A 17,721-nucleotide genomic window follows, 5' to 3' on the forward strand; every position below is an offset into this window, starting at 1 on the left:
ATTCTTAGAAGCTTAAACGAAGCGCCTTTTGTGGTTAAGCGTCATCTTGCTGTTTTTTAATTTTTTAATTCTACAATAGTGGCTGAACCTATCCAAAGATATCCTGATACAGCTGCATCTAAAGCTTGGTCAGTCGTAGAACAGAAGTCACTACAGAGAATCACTACAATGGTGCAAACATGGACGCAAGGGATGTTGCAGCAGCAACCATTTCAAACGGGGAGAAAGATGGTGGATGATTGGTTTACTCTTCTAGATGTGGTTCCTTGCAAAACAGGTATTTTAGAAAGGACCAGTTCCTTCTTGCAAACATTTGTCACAGCTATTTGACTTTTCAACCATAGCTTGTGGTTTCTCAAGTTCATCGTAAATGTTTGTGCCTTCATGTATTTTAATGACATTCTGTGATATTAGCCGCCGTCCCTGAGCAACTCAGATTCCCGGCAGAAGTTCCAAGAGTGATAAGCTCTAAGACCAAAACAAGGATTTCTAATATTGAGAGACCCCAGTTTGACAAACGGATCCAGAAAGAAAGACGGCCTCTCAAATATACACATGTCCATGATGATTGGTTTGTTCTCCTTGACTTTGCCCCCAAAAAGCCAGGTATTCTGCCATTTTTTTCGTGTGACTCACACGTGATTTTTCTTTTTAACCCCTGCTTATTAACAACAAATCAAGATGGATGATGGCTGACCATCGCTTTAGGATGTCTGACAGTTATTCAGAGCGAAGAAATAGCCACATTTTCTCACTCTCATGGAGCTTAATAGCGCCTTGCTTCCTAACAAGAACTCTAATTGCAGCTTCTCATTCTTTCCACCTGGTCGTATTTTGTGTGTGCTTTGCTGAGGTGATCAATGAAGGAGAATTCAAGGTAAAATATCCCACGTGTGTGCTCTTCCCCTAGAAACTTGCGGAAAATATCGTGGCAGTGTGGAGTGTGTTATTTTATTTTATTTATTTCTTTATTTATTCGTTTTACTTGACCATATTTTCCGGTGTTTAAAGCTCACCCAAAAGCCTTGATTTTCTTCAAAAGATGACCCTGCACCAACATGCAGGCACGCCTTATATGTGCAGTAATGTTGAGCCACAACAGGTCTCGTAACTGCTGTCAGCAGCCGCAAACTCCTTTTTCCCCTGTAGAAGAAGTCATGTGTAACCCCAGCCCCTAATGTAGCGCCTTATAATGTGGTGCACCTTATATTTGGAAAACTTTCCTATACTTTTATATTATATTTGGAAAACTTTTTTTTCATTTATTGAAGGTGCCCCTTATACATGGAGAAAGTTTGAAAATACGCCCTTCATTGGGGATGCGCCTTATACACAGGAAAATACTGTATTTGATTTGATTTATTTCTTACTTTTTATTTTATTTTCATACCGGTAATCTGTTTTCCCAACCCTAATTTCAATTGAGCTGTGTTCCGCTCTCTCTTGTGTCCAGTGGTAATCACACAAAGAAGCACCCGCCCTGTCAGCGCTCCAGTTTTCTCCCAAGCGGCTTTGGCAGAGGCTGGAATTCCATTGGCACCATTGGAGCAACCACAGACCTCCACTCCAATCAGGACAGGAATCAAAGAGGAAGGGAAACTAGAGGTCACATTAGAAGTTGTTGAGCCATCAAGAACTGAAGACAAGGTAGTTCTTGAATTTTTACCTTTGCACTTTCAAGTGTTTACTGGTTCAAAAGTATATTTATTCCCTGTTAGAAAAACTGCTGCCTCATGAAATTTTTCATAAAATTGCTTAAAAATAGTGACTACAATTCAAATATTTCCAAGACTAAATATAAAAATGCTAAATGACCAATCAGGGATGGTTCTCTAAACTATGTCTCTTGCTGCTGTAGTCAGCAGCATGGACTGACCAGAGAACTGACTCCTCAGTGCCACTTTCCATCAATGGGGACATTCAGGTTAGTCTCAAACCCCAGCCTCAGAGACATGTTTCCATTCAACACAAACACGTGTTAGATATGCTAACACGTCTCCATCTCTCCACGCAGTCTGAGGTGTCGAGCAGAGAGGTGGTGCAGTTGAGAAAGGTCAGATTCTTAGTCGTCCGTGTGTGTCGCTTCTCCATTTCTGCAGACAATTTGTTCCGTCCAAAACTATTCCATTTTCTTCTCATACCGGATGCAAACATGTAGCTCTGCCATATGATGTCCAGGGCATCTGCAGTTTCTTGGATAGAGCATGCAAGAATGGATAAAATGTGATTTGCAATCCTTATAGACTACACACTCGTAGTTGCACTTGTGTCTTAAGATTGTACAAATGTTCGCCGTTAATGACATTATTATCCTGATCACATGATGTTGCAATACCTGCAATGCATTTGCATGGATCTTTTGTGCATTTAGGATTGGGCATGAGAATCCATTTTGTATTGCCACTTGTGTTACCGCAAATGCTTGTTTCTTTCTTGAACATCAAACTAGAGGACGTAATCCTATAGGGGTTTGATGAGAAGCCTCAAGCCGTTTTGCATGTCGACTCTTTGTTTTTAATTAACAGTTGAGTGAACGTCAAAGCATGCTTCTCCGACGTGTGGCTACCTTCATCGGAAACTGACACCCTGACTCCTCCCTTTTTGTTCTGTCCATTTTTCACAGAAAAGGGCTAAGAAAATTGAGGGTGACTCAATTTATATGAGACATAGCCTTTTAATGTTGGAGGTTTGTATCGCCACCGGAGATGTCACATCTCTCGCTTTATTTTTTTGCTCTTTGGTGCCCTGGCTGCTGTTTCATATCACGCTTGCATGAAGGCTTGATTTTGGACTCACATCAGCATTAATCGTGTCTGATAGGCTAGTCAGATTAAAGAAATGTGTGTTGATGCCAATTCTAATCCACTTGTTCCTGGAGTGTGCTACTGAACGGCATAGGCCTTTTGCTAAGATGGATGCTCTTATTCTTGTACTGATTACACTTGACAGTCCATAAATGATCCCTCTCATGAGGAGCAGCTAGCAAAACCACTTTTTCTTAAATTTCAAAACCTCGAGAACACGTTGGGTTTTCAGATGAACAGAGTAAACATTTATTTAAGAGGCTAAAAACAAATGTTTTACAGAATCAGAATCATCTTTATTGCCAAGTATGTAGAACACACAAGGAATTTGTTTCCGGTAGCATTACTTTACGCATAGCGTCCTCAGAAAAAAATACATCTGAAAGAAAGTGTACCGTTAAGACGACTACCTTATACAGTGATACCTCAGTTCACAGACTTAATTGGTTCCCAGAAAGTGTGTGTAAGGCAAAAAGTTCGTCTGTCGAACATTTATTTCCCATAAGAAACAACTAAAAATGAAAATAATCCGTTCCCAGGTCCCCATAAAATATCATTTTCTCCTAAATAAACCTTAAAACTACACAAAATATACCTTATTTTATGTATAATAAATGTGCAATATATCGTAATTGAAGAAATAAACTGTACTGTATAATAGTCATTTTATTTACCTTTTTGATGGTCGTTTCTGTAGTTGCCTCTTGATGAAATCTGAGTGAAGTTGCCGTGCTTTCTTGGAGAAAATACTCTCACTCACACTGTCCCCTGCTAGCTGCTTTTTGTTAATCCAAATCAACAGAAGTTTTTCAACCTCTTCTATTGCCTGAGACCGTTGCTTCGACAACACAGAAACACCCTTAGCCACACGTAGCAATGGTCCATTTAGCGTACTGGTACTGGGACGCTAAGTCACACAAATGCGCACCTCGTTTGTGTTTTTCGATGATCTTCTTTTGCTCGACCGTAATTTTCTTTTTTTGTCCTCTTTGGCTTAACACTAGACTGTGGTGGGGTCTTTTTCGGTCCCATAATAGCAAAAGTATCCTCAATAATGGACCATGTCTGCACTCAAAGAAAGAGAGTGACGAAAACAAGTCTGCCAGCCACAGTGGCGCAGTTTGACCATGTGGTTTGGTGTTCATCTGCCGAAAACTAATCCGCCAGCCACCGTGGCGCTGTGTGGTTTGGTTCGTCCGCCGAAAACTAGTTCGTCTGCCCAGATTATATTCTCGCAAATTTAATGTTTAATGTTAATGCGAAAATTTCGTGAGCTAAAGCGTTCGTAAACTGAGGTATCACGATAATGATTTGCTAATTTTCAATGCACAGAACAGCAGATATGTGATGCAAAGATACATCGTTTGATCCGTATGTACACAGTCTTAGTTTGGGAATGATTCTGGGTGCTTAACGTTCAACATGGCAGCTGTTGCGCTGCGTTGTGGGATTTGTAAATTGTGTTGGTGTATCATGGTAGCGCTTCACACGCCGTGTTAAGGAATAGCAGCTGTTATCCAGCATGCTTTGCTGTCATGTGATCATTGTGATGTCCTCACAATGATCATTTTCTTGTTATTGTGCCTTTTTTCAGGTATTGTTTTTTGTTTTATATCGACAAATGTAAAAGTGATTTATCTCGTAGTATACAGTCATTGCCACTTTTGGTGGCAGAAAATTCGTCAACCGGTGACAGAGGCCAGCGTCATTACCCCTCATATTATGTTACAGGTCAATTTTTCCCGTTTCCATTTTTTGTATTCACTAAAGAACTGGTTATGCTTCCTTTTTCCTTTCTTCCAAACAGTTCTCATATGTCCCAATGGGATAGAACATCTCAGAAACAGTTGTTTGCTGATGTCACCTATTATTTCACTGTTTCGTGTGAATTTTTACATATGGGTAAAAATGACCCACAACATGATATGAGGGTTAAAAAGAGCCTTCTCTTCTTAATCAATAAGGAGCCTCCAAATATGACATACAGATGTGGTGTGTGCTTGCGACTTTGCTTACCTGGGATGAGATTTTCACACAAGTGATATTACAAGAGACCGTCAGGATTATCTTATTATGCTTAAGCCCTTTCTCTCATGCTTTTTCCATCTCATTCGCTAATTTGCTTAAAATGCATGCAATGACAGTCTTTGCAGTCTGCAACTAAAGTTCATCAACTAATAGAATTCTAATTTATGAGAAATTAGAACTGAATACAAATCATGTAATCATCCCTGTTTTACGGCTTTGTTGCTCCTCTGCATATTATGTGCATATATTTACATTTTGGGACATGAGGTTTCTCTATGCTCCACAGGTAATGATTAAATGGCACTTCTTTCCGAAAACTCTTGTTACATTATGTGTGATTGCACATCCATAGCGGTCAACTTGATGCTAAATGTTCAGGGTTATTGCTACTTTGTCCAATTTTGTTTTTGTGTATGGAGCCTCATCTTCATTGACCTCTGACATAGCTGCAGTTTTCACTTTCACTGACTGGCAGCATGTTTCCCAGATTTTTACAACCATCATGCCCATCATGCAAGTCACCAAATCAGTCTGATTTAAAGATTCACAATCAACTCTGTTTGACAAATCGTGGCACAAGCCGCAAAGCTTTCTATTACACAATGAATCTCAATCCATTGATCATCATCATGTGAAACGCACAATCCATAATATTTGAAACATGCCTCATTTACAGTTTGTCCAAATTGAATTACTAACATTGCTTTTGCTTCGTCATATTTAATCAACCAATTACCCAAAGGTAATGATAATCCTTGATTAATTTTCTTCTCTTGACCTTTTTCCCCCTGCCCTGCTATCATATTCCATATTCATCAATCTTTCCCTTTACTTCCTTGACTTTGTAGGAGTTTGATAAGCCTCAAGAGGACCTGCTCAGGCATCACGCCAGTATCAGCGAGCTGAAGAGGAACTTCATGGAAGCTGTGCCGGATTCCAGGCCCAGTGAATGGGACAAGCGTCTGTCCACACACTCACCATTACGTACTCTGGGTGTCAATGGTCAGCCCGGTGCAGGTGGGGTAAGTGTGACGTACCAAATGACACATTTTTGTGTGAAATGAATTGAAAAGGTGAAACACACACAGTGGTTCAAATACAGGAAACGTGATACACAAGCATGCTTTGTATCATCAGATATCCGACATCTGCTCATTGTTTGCCGACTATCCAGAATGTTATGTGTGTTTGGAAAACATCACAAGAGTGTGTTTGATTATCCATGTGCAATTTGGATGGGTCCCCCATCAGTGCTTCCTGTGACCAATTGGTTCAAATGGCAGAGTATTTGATGAGGCTCCTTCAGGTTGATGGTTTGATGGTAACCATCTGCGTGCGCATGTTAAAACCGATACCTGATGGCATGAAAGATGCAGCACACGCATGATCTGATGAAGAATGGTGGCTGGAGTGGTTGTATCGGGACTGCATTTGTATGTTGTCACTCAGCCAAGTCTCATGTGGATGAGGCATTTTTGGGTTTCCGCCGATACGCTTCATCGGACATGGATCAGATTTTCTGACATGTCCGCGTTGCATGCTGACAAACAAGACGCATGACAGTGGGAAATGAACCGCTCCTCCGGAGGACTTGCACGTTCTCACACACCACACAATTTACTTTGCTGCTCTCTTTATTATATCTTTTCTGCTTTTATGACAGTTTTGCATTGCACGTTTTGTTTCTGCACTGCTTTTTCTGGTGCTTTCTTTAAGCCTTAAGCGTTACTGAAGGGAAAAGGATTCACAGCTGTGCTCAATGTTTCGACCCTTTAGCCACCATCAAAATAGCTAACTCGCTCAGAAATAGAATAAATGGTAATCTTCCATTGGGTTTTCCATGATATGATTTCAAACATCACGCCAATGTTGCATTTTTGATGTGTGGAATATACTTTCTGGCGTAACTGCTCAAATAATGTCTGAACTTGTGGAACCTGCACAACCAACTAAATGTGATCCGCTATGAGCAGGAGAATTACATGGAATTTCGCTATGTAGTGTGGGATGTAATTAAGTAAGGTGTTATCATAATACATGTGAGAAAGTTAGTGAGCATGTCTTTCTTTTTATTAATTTTAGTGTAGAGTTTGTACATGAAAGTTAATTTATTTTTAAATGCATGTGCTAACAATTCCACCCTTGGAAAACTTACGATTTGGCAGTTTTGCAAGTTCAATGGCCATCAAAACTCCTCCCGCTCATCTCTCTCCCCCTGCTTCCCCCTACCTCCTTCAGTTTGTCACCCGCCTCCCGCGCGGCCCCCTGCTCGACTTCTACTCCAAACGCAGCTGAGGGGCCGTCTGGACTCTGGAAGTCCCGCACAGGCGTGAGTGTGATCTGCGGAGACAGAACCCTATCACCTTGCCACTCTTTTTCTTCTCCGTCCCTCCGCCTACTCTTACATCACTTGTAGCATTCCTCATTTCTCATCCTCCGCTCCACTCGAGAAGACACCCCCCACTCTTAGTGGAACAAGACTGTCACCTTTTTTGTTACGTAACACGCTACTATTTCAAAAACAACTTATTAGAACTGGAAATTGAATCCAACATTGTTTTACATCTTCTGTGACTTGCTGTTGGACTCAGATTTTTGTTTACCATCTTCTTGCCTCTAATACCAACTCTTCACATTTTGAAGGAAATATGTATTTATTGAAATCAGCCAATAGTTGTGGTGTACTGAGACATTTATCAAAATCTTTGTCATTATTTCTGTGATGAAAATCAATGAGGCAGCTATATTGCAATACTCAACCTTTTTTTTCTTTTCTTCTTTATCGCAACTACATGAATCTTCATGCATGACCAAAGAATAAAGACATTCATTCCATTTACACATCATTAGTTGTGTATTCATGCATTCTGTATTTTTGTGTGCATTTGATCATGTGTCAAGATATTTTTTGTATGAAAAAATAATGCCCATCTTAGTGAACATAAAAACCACCCTCTGCTACATTATGTATACGGTAATTGCAGAACATCCAAATCATACCGCCAAACGTGGAGTAACATTGGGCTTTATCATCACGCTACATTGATGTCTGATGTCATTTTAAAGCAGGGATGTCAAATTCATCTTCATTGCGACCCATATTTTAGTTTCCATTTTACCCTATGAGGACCACCATGACTGCAAACATATGAAGTAGTCAAGAATAACAGTTTATTCAAGTATTCTTTAAGTGACTGTCTGTAATGGGGTGATAGGCAACAAGATAATGCATACAAGGGCCACATAAAATTATGTGACGGGGCAGATCTAGCCCCGAGCTTTGACTTTAACACCTGTGCATTAGCTAAAGCTACAGTAAAGGAAATACAATACAGTACAATACATCAGAATCAGAATCATGTTTATTGCCAAGTATGTAGAACACACAAGGCATTTGTCTCCGGTGGAACCCGGTGCACTAGTATCATCATAAAAAAATACAAACAATTGCAAAGAGGCACTATACAATTATACTCATTTTTATTTATATAGCGCTTTTAAAACCGCAGTGGTTGTAACAAAATACTTTAGAGATCATTTAAACTATTCTATCCAGAAATACATCCCAAATACAATACAAATACAGTAAAGTCTCGTGATATCGATATCGGTTATATCGATAGTACCGCTTATTACGATACTATTTTCATTTCCCTTGCACATTTCTAGTCTTTTTATGTATAATTAGTACCGTTTAGTACGATACCCGGTTATTACGATAATCCGGTTATTACAGTGCTCCTTTTCATCCTCCGCCGGCCATTTTTGTTGTTTATATCGATATATCCGTTGCGCCATTGGTCAACTTGGTCACGTGTCTTGTTACGTGAGCCGCCATCGGTCGCGCCATTGGTCGACTTGGTCACATGAGCTGCCATCGGTCGCGCTATTGGTCGACTTGGCCGTGTGACTTTGTCACGTGACACGCCATCGGTCGCGCCATTGGTCAACTTGGTCACGTGTCTTGGTTACGTGTCACGCCATCAGTCGCGCCATTGGTCGACTTGGTCAGGTGACTTGGTTACGTGCCCAGCACCCGTGTAGCAGAGCCATTTTCATTTTCAGACGCTAGCTCGTGTATAGCAGACGAGATTGAAGTGTTTGTGTTAAAAGGTATAAATGGGAAGCAGAAGAAGATTGATGACTTTTTTAAATTGTATACATAATACAGTAAGATGTAAGCGTTGCAGTTTCCCTGTTGTGTTATGTACATGCCCACTGTACGGTATATGAATGCAATCGTTTTTTGCAACAATGTTTCTTGTTTTGTCTGCTGAAGCGCGATGATTTTGAAAATTATTAACATTCCATACTGTGTATTAAAGGACAGCCGATGTCACTTTTTATTCAAATGCAAATAAAAATGACTTCACGCCAAGACGTCTTGCATTGCTTGTGAATCCAAACAATGGCTTCAGATTCGGATAATATGCTTTCTTGTTACACATCCAGTTATGAATATGTTTCAAATACACTGTAGTTCTGAAGATTAAAGCATACATGTTTACAATCATTAAAGAATTATATGTGCCATTTTGAGGCAACATTGGGGGAACATCTCTCACCCGAAAAAAAGGGGAGCTAATGGCCAGCTCCGTTTCTTATATGGCGCTTGGCTGCCCTCTTTTGGCGGCTTTTGTTTAATGCAGTTCGGCGCAGGATCGGATATATCGATAGTCCCGGTTATATCGATATTTTTTCGGACTCCCTTGAATATCGATATAACGAGACTTTACTGTACATACAAATCATCCATCCATACATTTTCTAGACTGCTTAGTCCTCATTAGGTTTGTGGGGGGTGCTGGAGCCTATCCCAGTCATCATCGGGCATTAGGCGGGGGACACCCTGAATCGGTTGCCAGCCAATCGCAGGGCACACAGAGAAAAACAACCATCTACACTTACACTCACATCTAGGGACAATTTGGAGAGTTCAATCAGCCTGCCACGCATGGTTTTGGAATGTGGGAGGAAACCGGAGGACCCGGAAGAAAATCCTTGTGGGGCCCGGGAAGATTATGCAAACTCCACAAATTCCTTTATTTTTAAAACTACCAAATAAAATTCTATTGAAAAAACCAACTGCAGCTATTGTGAAAATTCTATATAAATAAAGAAGTATTGAAATTGGAAATGAAAATACAATCATCCCTCCATCCATCCATCTTCTGCCGCTTATCCGGGGTCGGGTCGCAGGGACAGCAGCTTCAGTAGGGAAGCCCAGACTTCCTTCTCCCCAGCCACTTCTTCTAGCTCGTCCTGGCGGATCCCGAGGCGTTCTCAGGCCAGCTGGGAGACATAGGCTCTCCAGCGTGTCCTGGGTCATCCCCGGGGTCTCCTGCCAGTGGGGCATGCTCAGAACACCTCCACAGGGAGGCGTCCTGGGGGCATCCTGATCAGATGCCCGAGCCACCTCATCTGGCTTCTCTCGATGTGGAGGAGGAGCGGCTCGAGTTTGAGCGCCTCCCGGATGACCGAGCTTCTCACCTTATCTCTAAGGGAGAGCCCGGACACCCTACGGAGAAAGCTCATGTCGGCCGCTTGCATCCTGGATCTCGTTCTTTCGGACACAACCCATAGCTCGTGACCATAGATGAGGGTTGGGACGTAGATCGACCGGTACATTGAGAGCTTTGCATTTTGGCTCAGCTCCTATTTCACCACGACAGATCGGTGCAAAGTCCGCATCACAGCAGACCCCGCACCGATCCGCCTGTCGACCTCTCGCTCCCTTACACCCTCATTTGTGAACAAGACTGCCAGATACTTAAACTCCTCCACTTGAGGCACAATCTCCTCCCCGACCCGGAGAGGGCACTCCACCCTTTTCCGACTGAGAACCATTGTCTCAGATTTGGAGGTGCTGATTCTCATCCCAGCCGCTTTACATTCGGCTGCGAAACGCTCAAGAGAGAGTTGGAGAGCTCCACTTGAAGGCCCCAACAGTACCACATCATCTGCAAAAAGCAGAGATGCTATACTGAGGCCACCAAAACAGAAACCTTCAACGCTTCGGCTGCGCCTATAAATTCTGTCCATAAAGGTTATGAACAGAATCGGTGACAAAGGGCAGCCTTGGCGGAGCCCAACCCTCACTGGAAACGATTCCGACTTATTGCCGGCAATGCGAACCAGACTCTGACATTGGTCGTATAGGGACCGAACGGCCCGTATCAGGTGTTCCTGTACCCCATACTCCCGAAGCACCCTCCACAGAACTCCACGAGGGACACGGTCAAACGCTTTCTCCAAGTCCACAAAGGACATGTAGACCCTTTGGGCGAAATCCCATGCACCCTCACGGACCCTGCTAAGGGTGTAGAGCTAGGACGAAAACCACACTGTTCCTCCTCAATCTGAGGCTCGACTTTCCGACAGTCCTGCCCCTCTAGAACCCCTGAATAGATCTTTCCAGGGAAACACGAGGCCGCAAATCCGATGATACAACTATAACGTCAATCATCGAACTGCGACCAAGGGTGATCCCTCTATCGTTGGAACACATCCTCCACCCCCCTTTTTAAAAAGGGGGACCACCACCCCGGTCTGCCAATCCAGAGGCACTCTCCCAGATGACCACGCAATGTTGCAGAGGCGTGTCAGACAGGACAGCCCCACAACATCCAGAGCCTTTAGGAACTCTGGTCGGATCTCATCCACCCCCGGGGCCTTGCCACCGAGGAGCTTTTTAACCACCTCGGTGACTTCAGCCACAGAGATCGGCGAGCCCACCTCGGAGTCCCCAGACACTGCTTCCTCCGAGGAAGGCGTGTTGGTGGAGTTGAGGAGGTCTTCAAAGTACTCTGCCCACCGGTTCACGACGTCTCGAGTCGAGGACAGCAGCGCCCTCACTGTACACAGTGTTAGTGGTGCACTGCTTTCCCCTCCTGAGACACCGGATGTTGGACCAGAATTTTATTGAAGCGGTCCGGAAGTCGGCTTCCATGGCCTCACCGAACTCTTCCCTTGCCCGTGTTTTTGCCTCGGCGACCACCAAGGCTGCATTCCGCTTGGCTAATCGATACCTGTCAGCTGTCTCAGGGGTCCCACAGGCCATATAGGCCCGGTAGGACTCCTTCTTCAGCTTTACGGCATCCCTTACTACTGGTGTCCACCAGGGAGTACGGGGGTTGACGCCACGACAGGCACCAACCACCTTACTGCCACAACTCCGATTTTCCGCCTCAGCAAGGGAGGCACGGAACATGGTCCATTCGGACTCAATGTCCCCCACCTCCCCCGGGACATGAGTAAAGTTCTGCCGGAGGTTGGAGTTGAAACTCCTTCTGACAGGGGATTCCGCCAGCCGTTCTCAACAAACACTCATAACTCGTTTGGATCTGCCAGGTCGGACTGGCATCTTCCCCACCAACGGAGCCTACTCACCACCAGGTGGTGATCAGTTGACAGCTCCGCCCCTCTCTTCACTCGAGTGTCAAAAACATGAGGCCGCAAATCCGATGCTACAACTATAAAGTCAATCATCGAACTGCGACCAAGGGTGTCCTGGTGCCACGTGCACATATGGATCCCCTTATGTTTGAATAAAGTGTTTGTTATAGACAATCCGCGTCGACCACAGAAGTCCAATAACAACACACCACTCCTGTTCTGATCGTGGGGGCTGTTCCTCCCAAACACGCCCCTCCAGGTCTCACTGTCATTGCCCACATGAGCATTGAAAACGCCTAGCAGAACAAGTGAGTCCCCAGGGGGAGTGCTCACCAGCACACCCCCTAAGGTCTCCAAAAAGGATGGGTACATTGAACTGCTATTTGGTGCATATGCACAGACAACAGTCAGAACCCGCCTCCCACCCCAAGGCGGAGGGAAGCAACCCTTTTGTCTACCGGGGTGAATCCCAACATACAGGCGGCGAGCTGGAGGGGGGGATAAGTATGCCGACACCTGCTCTACGCCTGTCACCGTGGGCAACTCCAGAGTGGAAGAGAGTACAACCCCTTTCGAGAGGGCTGGGCAGTCCAGGGTCGGACCGTCTGGGTCCCCGCCTTTGGCTGCCGCCCAGCTCACGATGCACCCGACCCCTCTGGCCCCTCCCATGGGTGGTGAGCCCTTGAGAAGGGGGACCCACGTTTCCTCTTCGGGATGAGCCCGACCACGCCCCATGGGTATAGGCCCGGCCACAGGCGCTCGCCAACGAGCCCCATCTCCAGGCCTGGCTCCAGAGAGGAGCCCTGGTGACCCCCGTCCGGGCAAGGGAAAACCAAATCCATTTGTGTTTTTCTTCATATGGGGTCTTCTAAGTCGTACTTTGTCTGGTCCCTCACCCAGGACCTGTTTGCCATGGGTGACCCTACCAGGGGCGTCAAGCCCCAGACAACCTAGCTCAGAGCATCATTGGGACACACAAACCCTCCACCACGGTAAGGTGACGACTCATGGAGAGGGAAAATACAATCAACAAAATGGATTTCAATGAGTAGAAGAGAGAAATCCCCCCCTTGGATTACACCAATCAATGGGCATTACTTTGTCATGCACAACAACTGATACTGCTCTTTGGGGGGAACCCCTCTGGCCAGTTTTTATGGAAATACGGTACACAGATATAGGATAGATAATAACGACTATGACTTCTTTGTACCAATATGCATAAAAAAAAAATCTGACTGTATTGTTTGGTGTCATATCAGTTGGAGTGTCTTTGGTTAATTAAAAATTGTCGCTGGGATACTGTATACCCACTATGTATTCATGTTTTGTTAAATCAGAATCAGAATCATCTTTATTGCCAAGTATGTAGAACACACAATGAATTTGTTTCCGGTAGAACACGCTGCACTAGTATCATCATCAAAAAATTCCTAAGTGGCACTATACAGTTCCATTTGATAAAATAAAATAAACCATTTCAATGTTGTACCACTTATGGAACATCCCACTCTGTTCATCAGGAGCCCCATATCCAGTTTTAGGTATTTCCCTCCTCCAGCACACCGGATACAAATGATCAGGATCGTTCTTGGGCTTCTGCAAAGCTTACTGATGAGCTGTGTATTTAAATCAGTTGTGTTGACGGAGGGAGAAATCTAAAACGGGCTGGATACGGGACCTCGATGAGTGAACTTGGGCACCCTCGCCTTAGGGTGTCATTTAAGCGCAAGGGCCTTTTTTCGAAGGAGTGTACTCCTGCAGTACTACAGGGTGACCCCCACCCCCCCAAAAAAAACGGGCCCCAAATCTAATTAGGCCCCGTTTCTTCGTGTTTTGTCCGAATGAAATGAAACTTTGGTCATAACTAGTTTATTATAATCAAAACATCACATCAAAACACTAGGGTCTTTGGCCTTTTTTCTACATTCTACAGAATATGTTCTAGATGGCCTCCGTTTAGCTCAGTGCATTTCTTGAGGCGCAGCACGAAGTGGTTCATGACGTTCTTACAGACTGAATTGGTAATGACTCTCATCTCCTCCCTGATTTCTTTTTTGAGTTCCGTGATGGTTCTGGGTTTCCCTGCGTAGACTGTCCTTAAAATAGCCCCAAAGTAAAAATCTGGGGGGCTTAGGTCCGGGCTATGGGGTGCCTACTCAAAATCAGTCTTAAGACTGATCACTCGGCCTTCGAAGTTCTCTTTCAGCAAATCTCGGGACAGGTTTTGATGCTATCTTAAGGACAGAGTCTATATTATATTATAATTTACACATATTGGTATTTGTCTTTTTTTTCTTCTCTTAGAGCTTGCACATTAGTCCGCTGTGCAGAGGTAAAGAGAGCAGAGCTGCACTCAACGAAACCGCTGTGAGTTTGAGCTATTCCAGCAAATCCACTCCCATTGTGAGCCACTCCCATGGCTCTGTAGCTCCCACAGTTCGTTCTGACAATTCGTTTGATCAGGAAGCACCTGAAGTGATTGGATCATCCCTCGTGCCAATGGCACCAATTGAGGTGGAGATGGTGCAGTTGCCTCCCCCCCTCGACCCCTGCTGTACATTTTTAGATGAGACCCAGAAAGAAGGTTCATGTCCTATATTTTCGGAGCACTCTGGCAGTATAGTTAGATCTTCTCCTGCTTCGTATTTCATGAGCGATGGTCCGCAGGTCATACGAAGTTTCCAGGTAGCCTCCTGTCTACTTAAGGCTCATTTTATATGTCTCTTTTCAAAAGTCTTGCTATTTTCAGTGTTTGCCACACTTGCTTCTCACTGTTGCACAGTGGTGTTTTGGGCTCTCAGCTATGGTGATGGTGCTCTCTACGATGCCACAAATGATCTGACTTTCTCTGACCATCTCTATTTTGATCTTTTGTTCTGATTTCTGGGATCCCTGCTTCCTATTTTCTGCTTTCCTTTTGTAATCACTGGTGATGGAAAGGGAATGATTCAAAGATGGGGGGTATTTCATCTTGAATAAACCAGTTGTGGGAATTGCCTCAGCAGGCCTGCATGGTGTGAAAAGTTTGCTGTAGGGTGCAAGGTGTCTGTCTGGTTAAACAGCCACTCATGGGGCTATGCTCCCCTTCACAGCCGCCCCTGGTGCAGACCCATACAGTCACCATCAGAGCTGTCCCTAACTCAACCACTGGCATCTCCACCACAGAAGTCCCTATCGTCCCAACCAAGACCATCACCTACGAGCCTGCAAAGGTAGGGGCTCCAAAAACTAGCCTCGGCCATTGCTCTTCCGTGTATATCGAGTAGGAAGAAGCAGGATCAAAGTGTAAGTAGTTCTGCTAGAAGTGAGGCCAAACAAAGAGCGCCATGTCCAACCTGGTTGATAATCATAATATAACGATTCCCATTGGAATGTAATGAATTTGTCATTGTTTGTATGCCTGTGATAGTGTGAAGAAAGACAGGTCCCAAGTCTCCCAGTTGTATTTGTAAAAAATGTTTGGGCTCCTTTAATAATGGGCAAGATTGACACCTTACCTTATTTTAACTCATTCACTGCCATTCCCGAATGTATTCGGGAATAAAAAAATAAAAAAAAAATGACGTGGAGAGGCATTCCCAAATTTGTTCGGGTTTTGGTTTTTCTTGCTGGGGTGTTGATAACGCGCTGGTCAGATCTCTGGAAATGTTTTTCTCTTCCAAGAGGGGGCCGCATTTGCCTTTTGTACAGTCGTCCCCATTTCAAGCTCAGATAACACCATACCCATATAACTTAGGAATTAACTCTTTTTTTCTGATTAACAAAGAGCGTCTAAGGTTTCTTACGCTACATTGAATGTTTATGTAGTCTGAAAAGACAACATTCTGTGGGTCTTGCAATTTGAGTGAAAATGACAAAAACCCTGGCACTTGAGTGGACACATTTTTGCACATCTGGCAGTGAATGAGTTAAAAAGTCACCCTCAGTCACAACGTATTTTCTTTTTTTCTTATTTTGAGGGGACATCTAAGCATACACATTATTATGCTTGGAGAATAGAGTAAACAAGCGGTTCCTTTGAAGTTTTTCTCCTACAAACGTTTTTTCCTCTTTGTGAGCAAAGAAGGAGGGTGGACAGTTTTGCACGGTTAGAAGGTCAAGACTCAAAGAGACACAGAAAAACGGATAACATTTTGGTCTGATTACCGTACATTGTCCATAAAACAAATTTTAGCGGTATGTATGAGTTAATTTTTATGGACCCGATGCTCTCTTTTTATCTTATAACTATTTGGAGATTTACAAAACCAAACAGTGATACTCCCCATTGGGGGTCGAAACTAAAGTTTGCAGGTGGGATTTAGAATTTGTCTCAAATACAGCAGAAAGTAAATGCATCTGTTCAATTCTGTTAACCGACATTAAAATACTTCATAGTACCACTATTTGTGATGTGAATATTTTGATATGCCTCAATGCTCAATAATTTAATGAATGAACACATTCACTGCCATTCACTAATTTATTCGGGAATTGAAAATATGACGTTGAGCGCCATTCGTGTATTAGTTTGGGTTTTGTTTTTTTTTTTTCTTGTTTGGGTGCCGATAAAGAACTGGCCATGGCCTCTAGCAATGTATTTTTCCTTTCCACAAGGGGGCAGCATTCTCCTTTTTTCCATGCCCGCAATTTGTTCCAGTTTCAGCTGTTGGTAAAGCCTTGTATAAACCAATATGTATGTATTGCATTGTATTTTGGACAGCCACCCTCGTATAACTCCAGACCCATATCATTTAGGAATTAACATTTTTTTATGATGAAAGAAGAGAGGTTACGGTTTCTTACACTGAATTAAATGTTTATATAGTCCCAAAACTCAATATTCAGTGGGTCCTAAAATTCGAGTGACAATGACAAAAACCCTGGCACTGGAGTGGACACATTTTTGCACGTCTGGCAGTGAATGAGTTAACAAAAATACGGTTTTCTCAAAATTTGGATGAGATTACGACCATTTGTGTTGATTTGTTTGTGTGGTTTGTCTTCCTCAGGGTGAAGTTGATGGGATGGAAGAGGACAAAGAAAGCACGGTGTCTATCTCTCAGACCTCAGAAACCATCAGTGGCACCACCGTTACTACCACCACTACACACATCTCAAAGGTCAGCTGCTGGTTTTTCAATCTGCTCTCATATTTTGGTGTCATTAACACATCTGTAACATATATTTATGTGTTTGCTGTATTCCCGAAAGCAGATTGTGAAAAGTGGCTCATCAGAAACTCGTGTGGAGAAAAGAATTGTCATCACTGCTGAAAGCGACGCTGACCTGGTTGAGGTATAGATTATAGGAGCTTCAGTAATGTCATTAAACTGACATGCCCATTTTTACAAAGCAAAAACTCTTTAAGATCAATGACATCCAATGAGGTGGAGAACTTTGACAATTTTCGACTTTGGAAAGTGTCCATGGGATCAAACAGGATTGTAGAAAACTGACAGTTGGCTCAGAAAACTTAAATGTAACTTAACTCGGGAATGGCAGTGCCGAT

General features: G+C 43.5%; 1 protein-coding gene across 14 annotated transcripts in view; it reads left to right on the forward strand.

Moving 5' to 3' along the window:
- Positions 1 to 17,721, forward strand: part of LOC148896526 (uncharacterized) — a 45,719-nt gene that overhangs the window by 23,630 nt on the left and 4,368 nt on the right. For 4 of the 14 annotated variants that reach the window (XM_088999297.1, XM_088999296.1, XM_088999298.1 and 1 more), the window contains 11 exons: positions 80 to 277; positions 415 to 606; positions 1,454 to 1,647; positions 1,859 to 1,924; positions 2,015 to 2,053; positions 2,624 to 2,686; positions 5,681 to 5,854; positions 14,535 to 14,915; positions 15,323 to 15,442; positions 17,222 to 17,332; positions 17,427 to 17,507. In XM_088999297.1, coding sequence (XP_088855423.1) covers positions 80 to 277; positions 415 to 606; positions 1,454 to 1,647; positions 1,859 to 1,924; positions 2,015 to 2,053; positions 2,624 to 2,686; positions 5,681 to 5,854; positions 14,535 to 14,915; positions 15,323 to 15,442; positions 17,222 to 17,332; positions 17,427 to 17,507 — 1,619 coding nt within the window. Of the gene's footprint in view, positions 1 to 79; positions 278 to 414; positions 607 to 1,453; positions 1,648 to 1,858; positions 1,925 to 2,014; positions 2,054 to 2,623; positions 2,687 to 5,680; positions 5,855 to 7,070; positions 7,614 to 14,534; positions 14,916 to 15,322; positions 15,443 to 17,221; positions 17,333 to 17,426; positions 17,508 to 17,721 lie in introns of those variants that run through there. The other 10 variants (XM_088999299.1, XR_016115393.1, XM_088999302.1 and 7 more) reach the window with 10 other exon arrangements.

Source organism: Hippocampus bargibanti, linkage group LG06 (genome assembly GCF_051943395.1).
Source record: "Hippocampus bargibanti isolate YZ-2025 linkage group LG06, ASM5194339v1, whole genome shotgun sequence".
Classification (NCBI taxonomy): Eukaryota; Metazoa; Chordata; class Actinopteri; order Syngnathiformes; family Syngnathidae; genus Hippocampus; species Hippocampus bargibanti.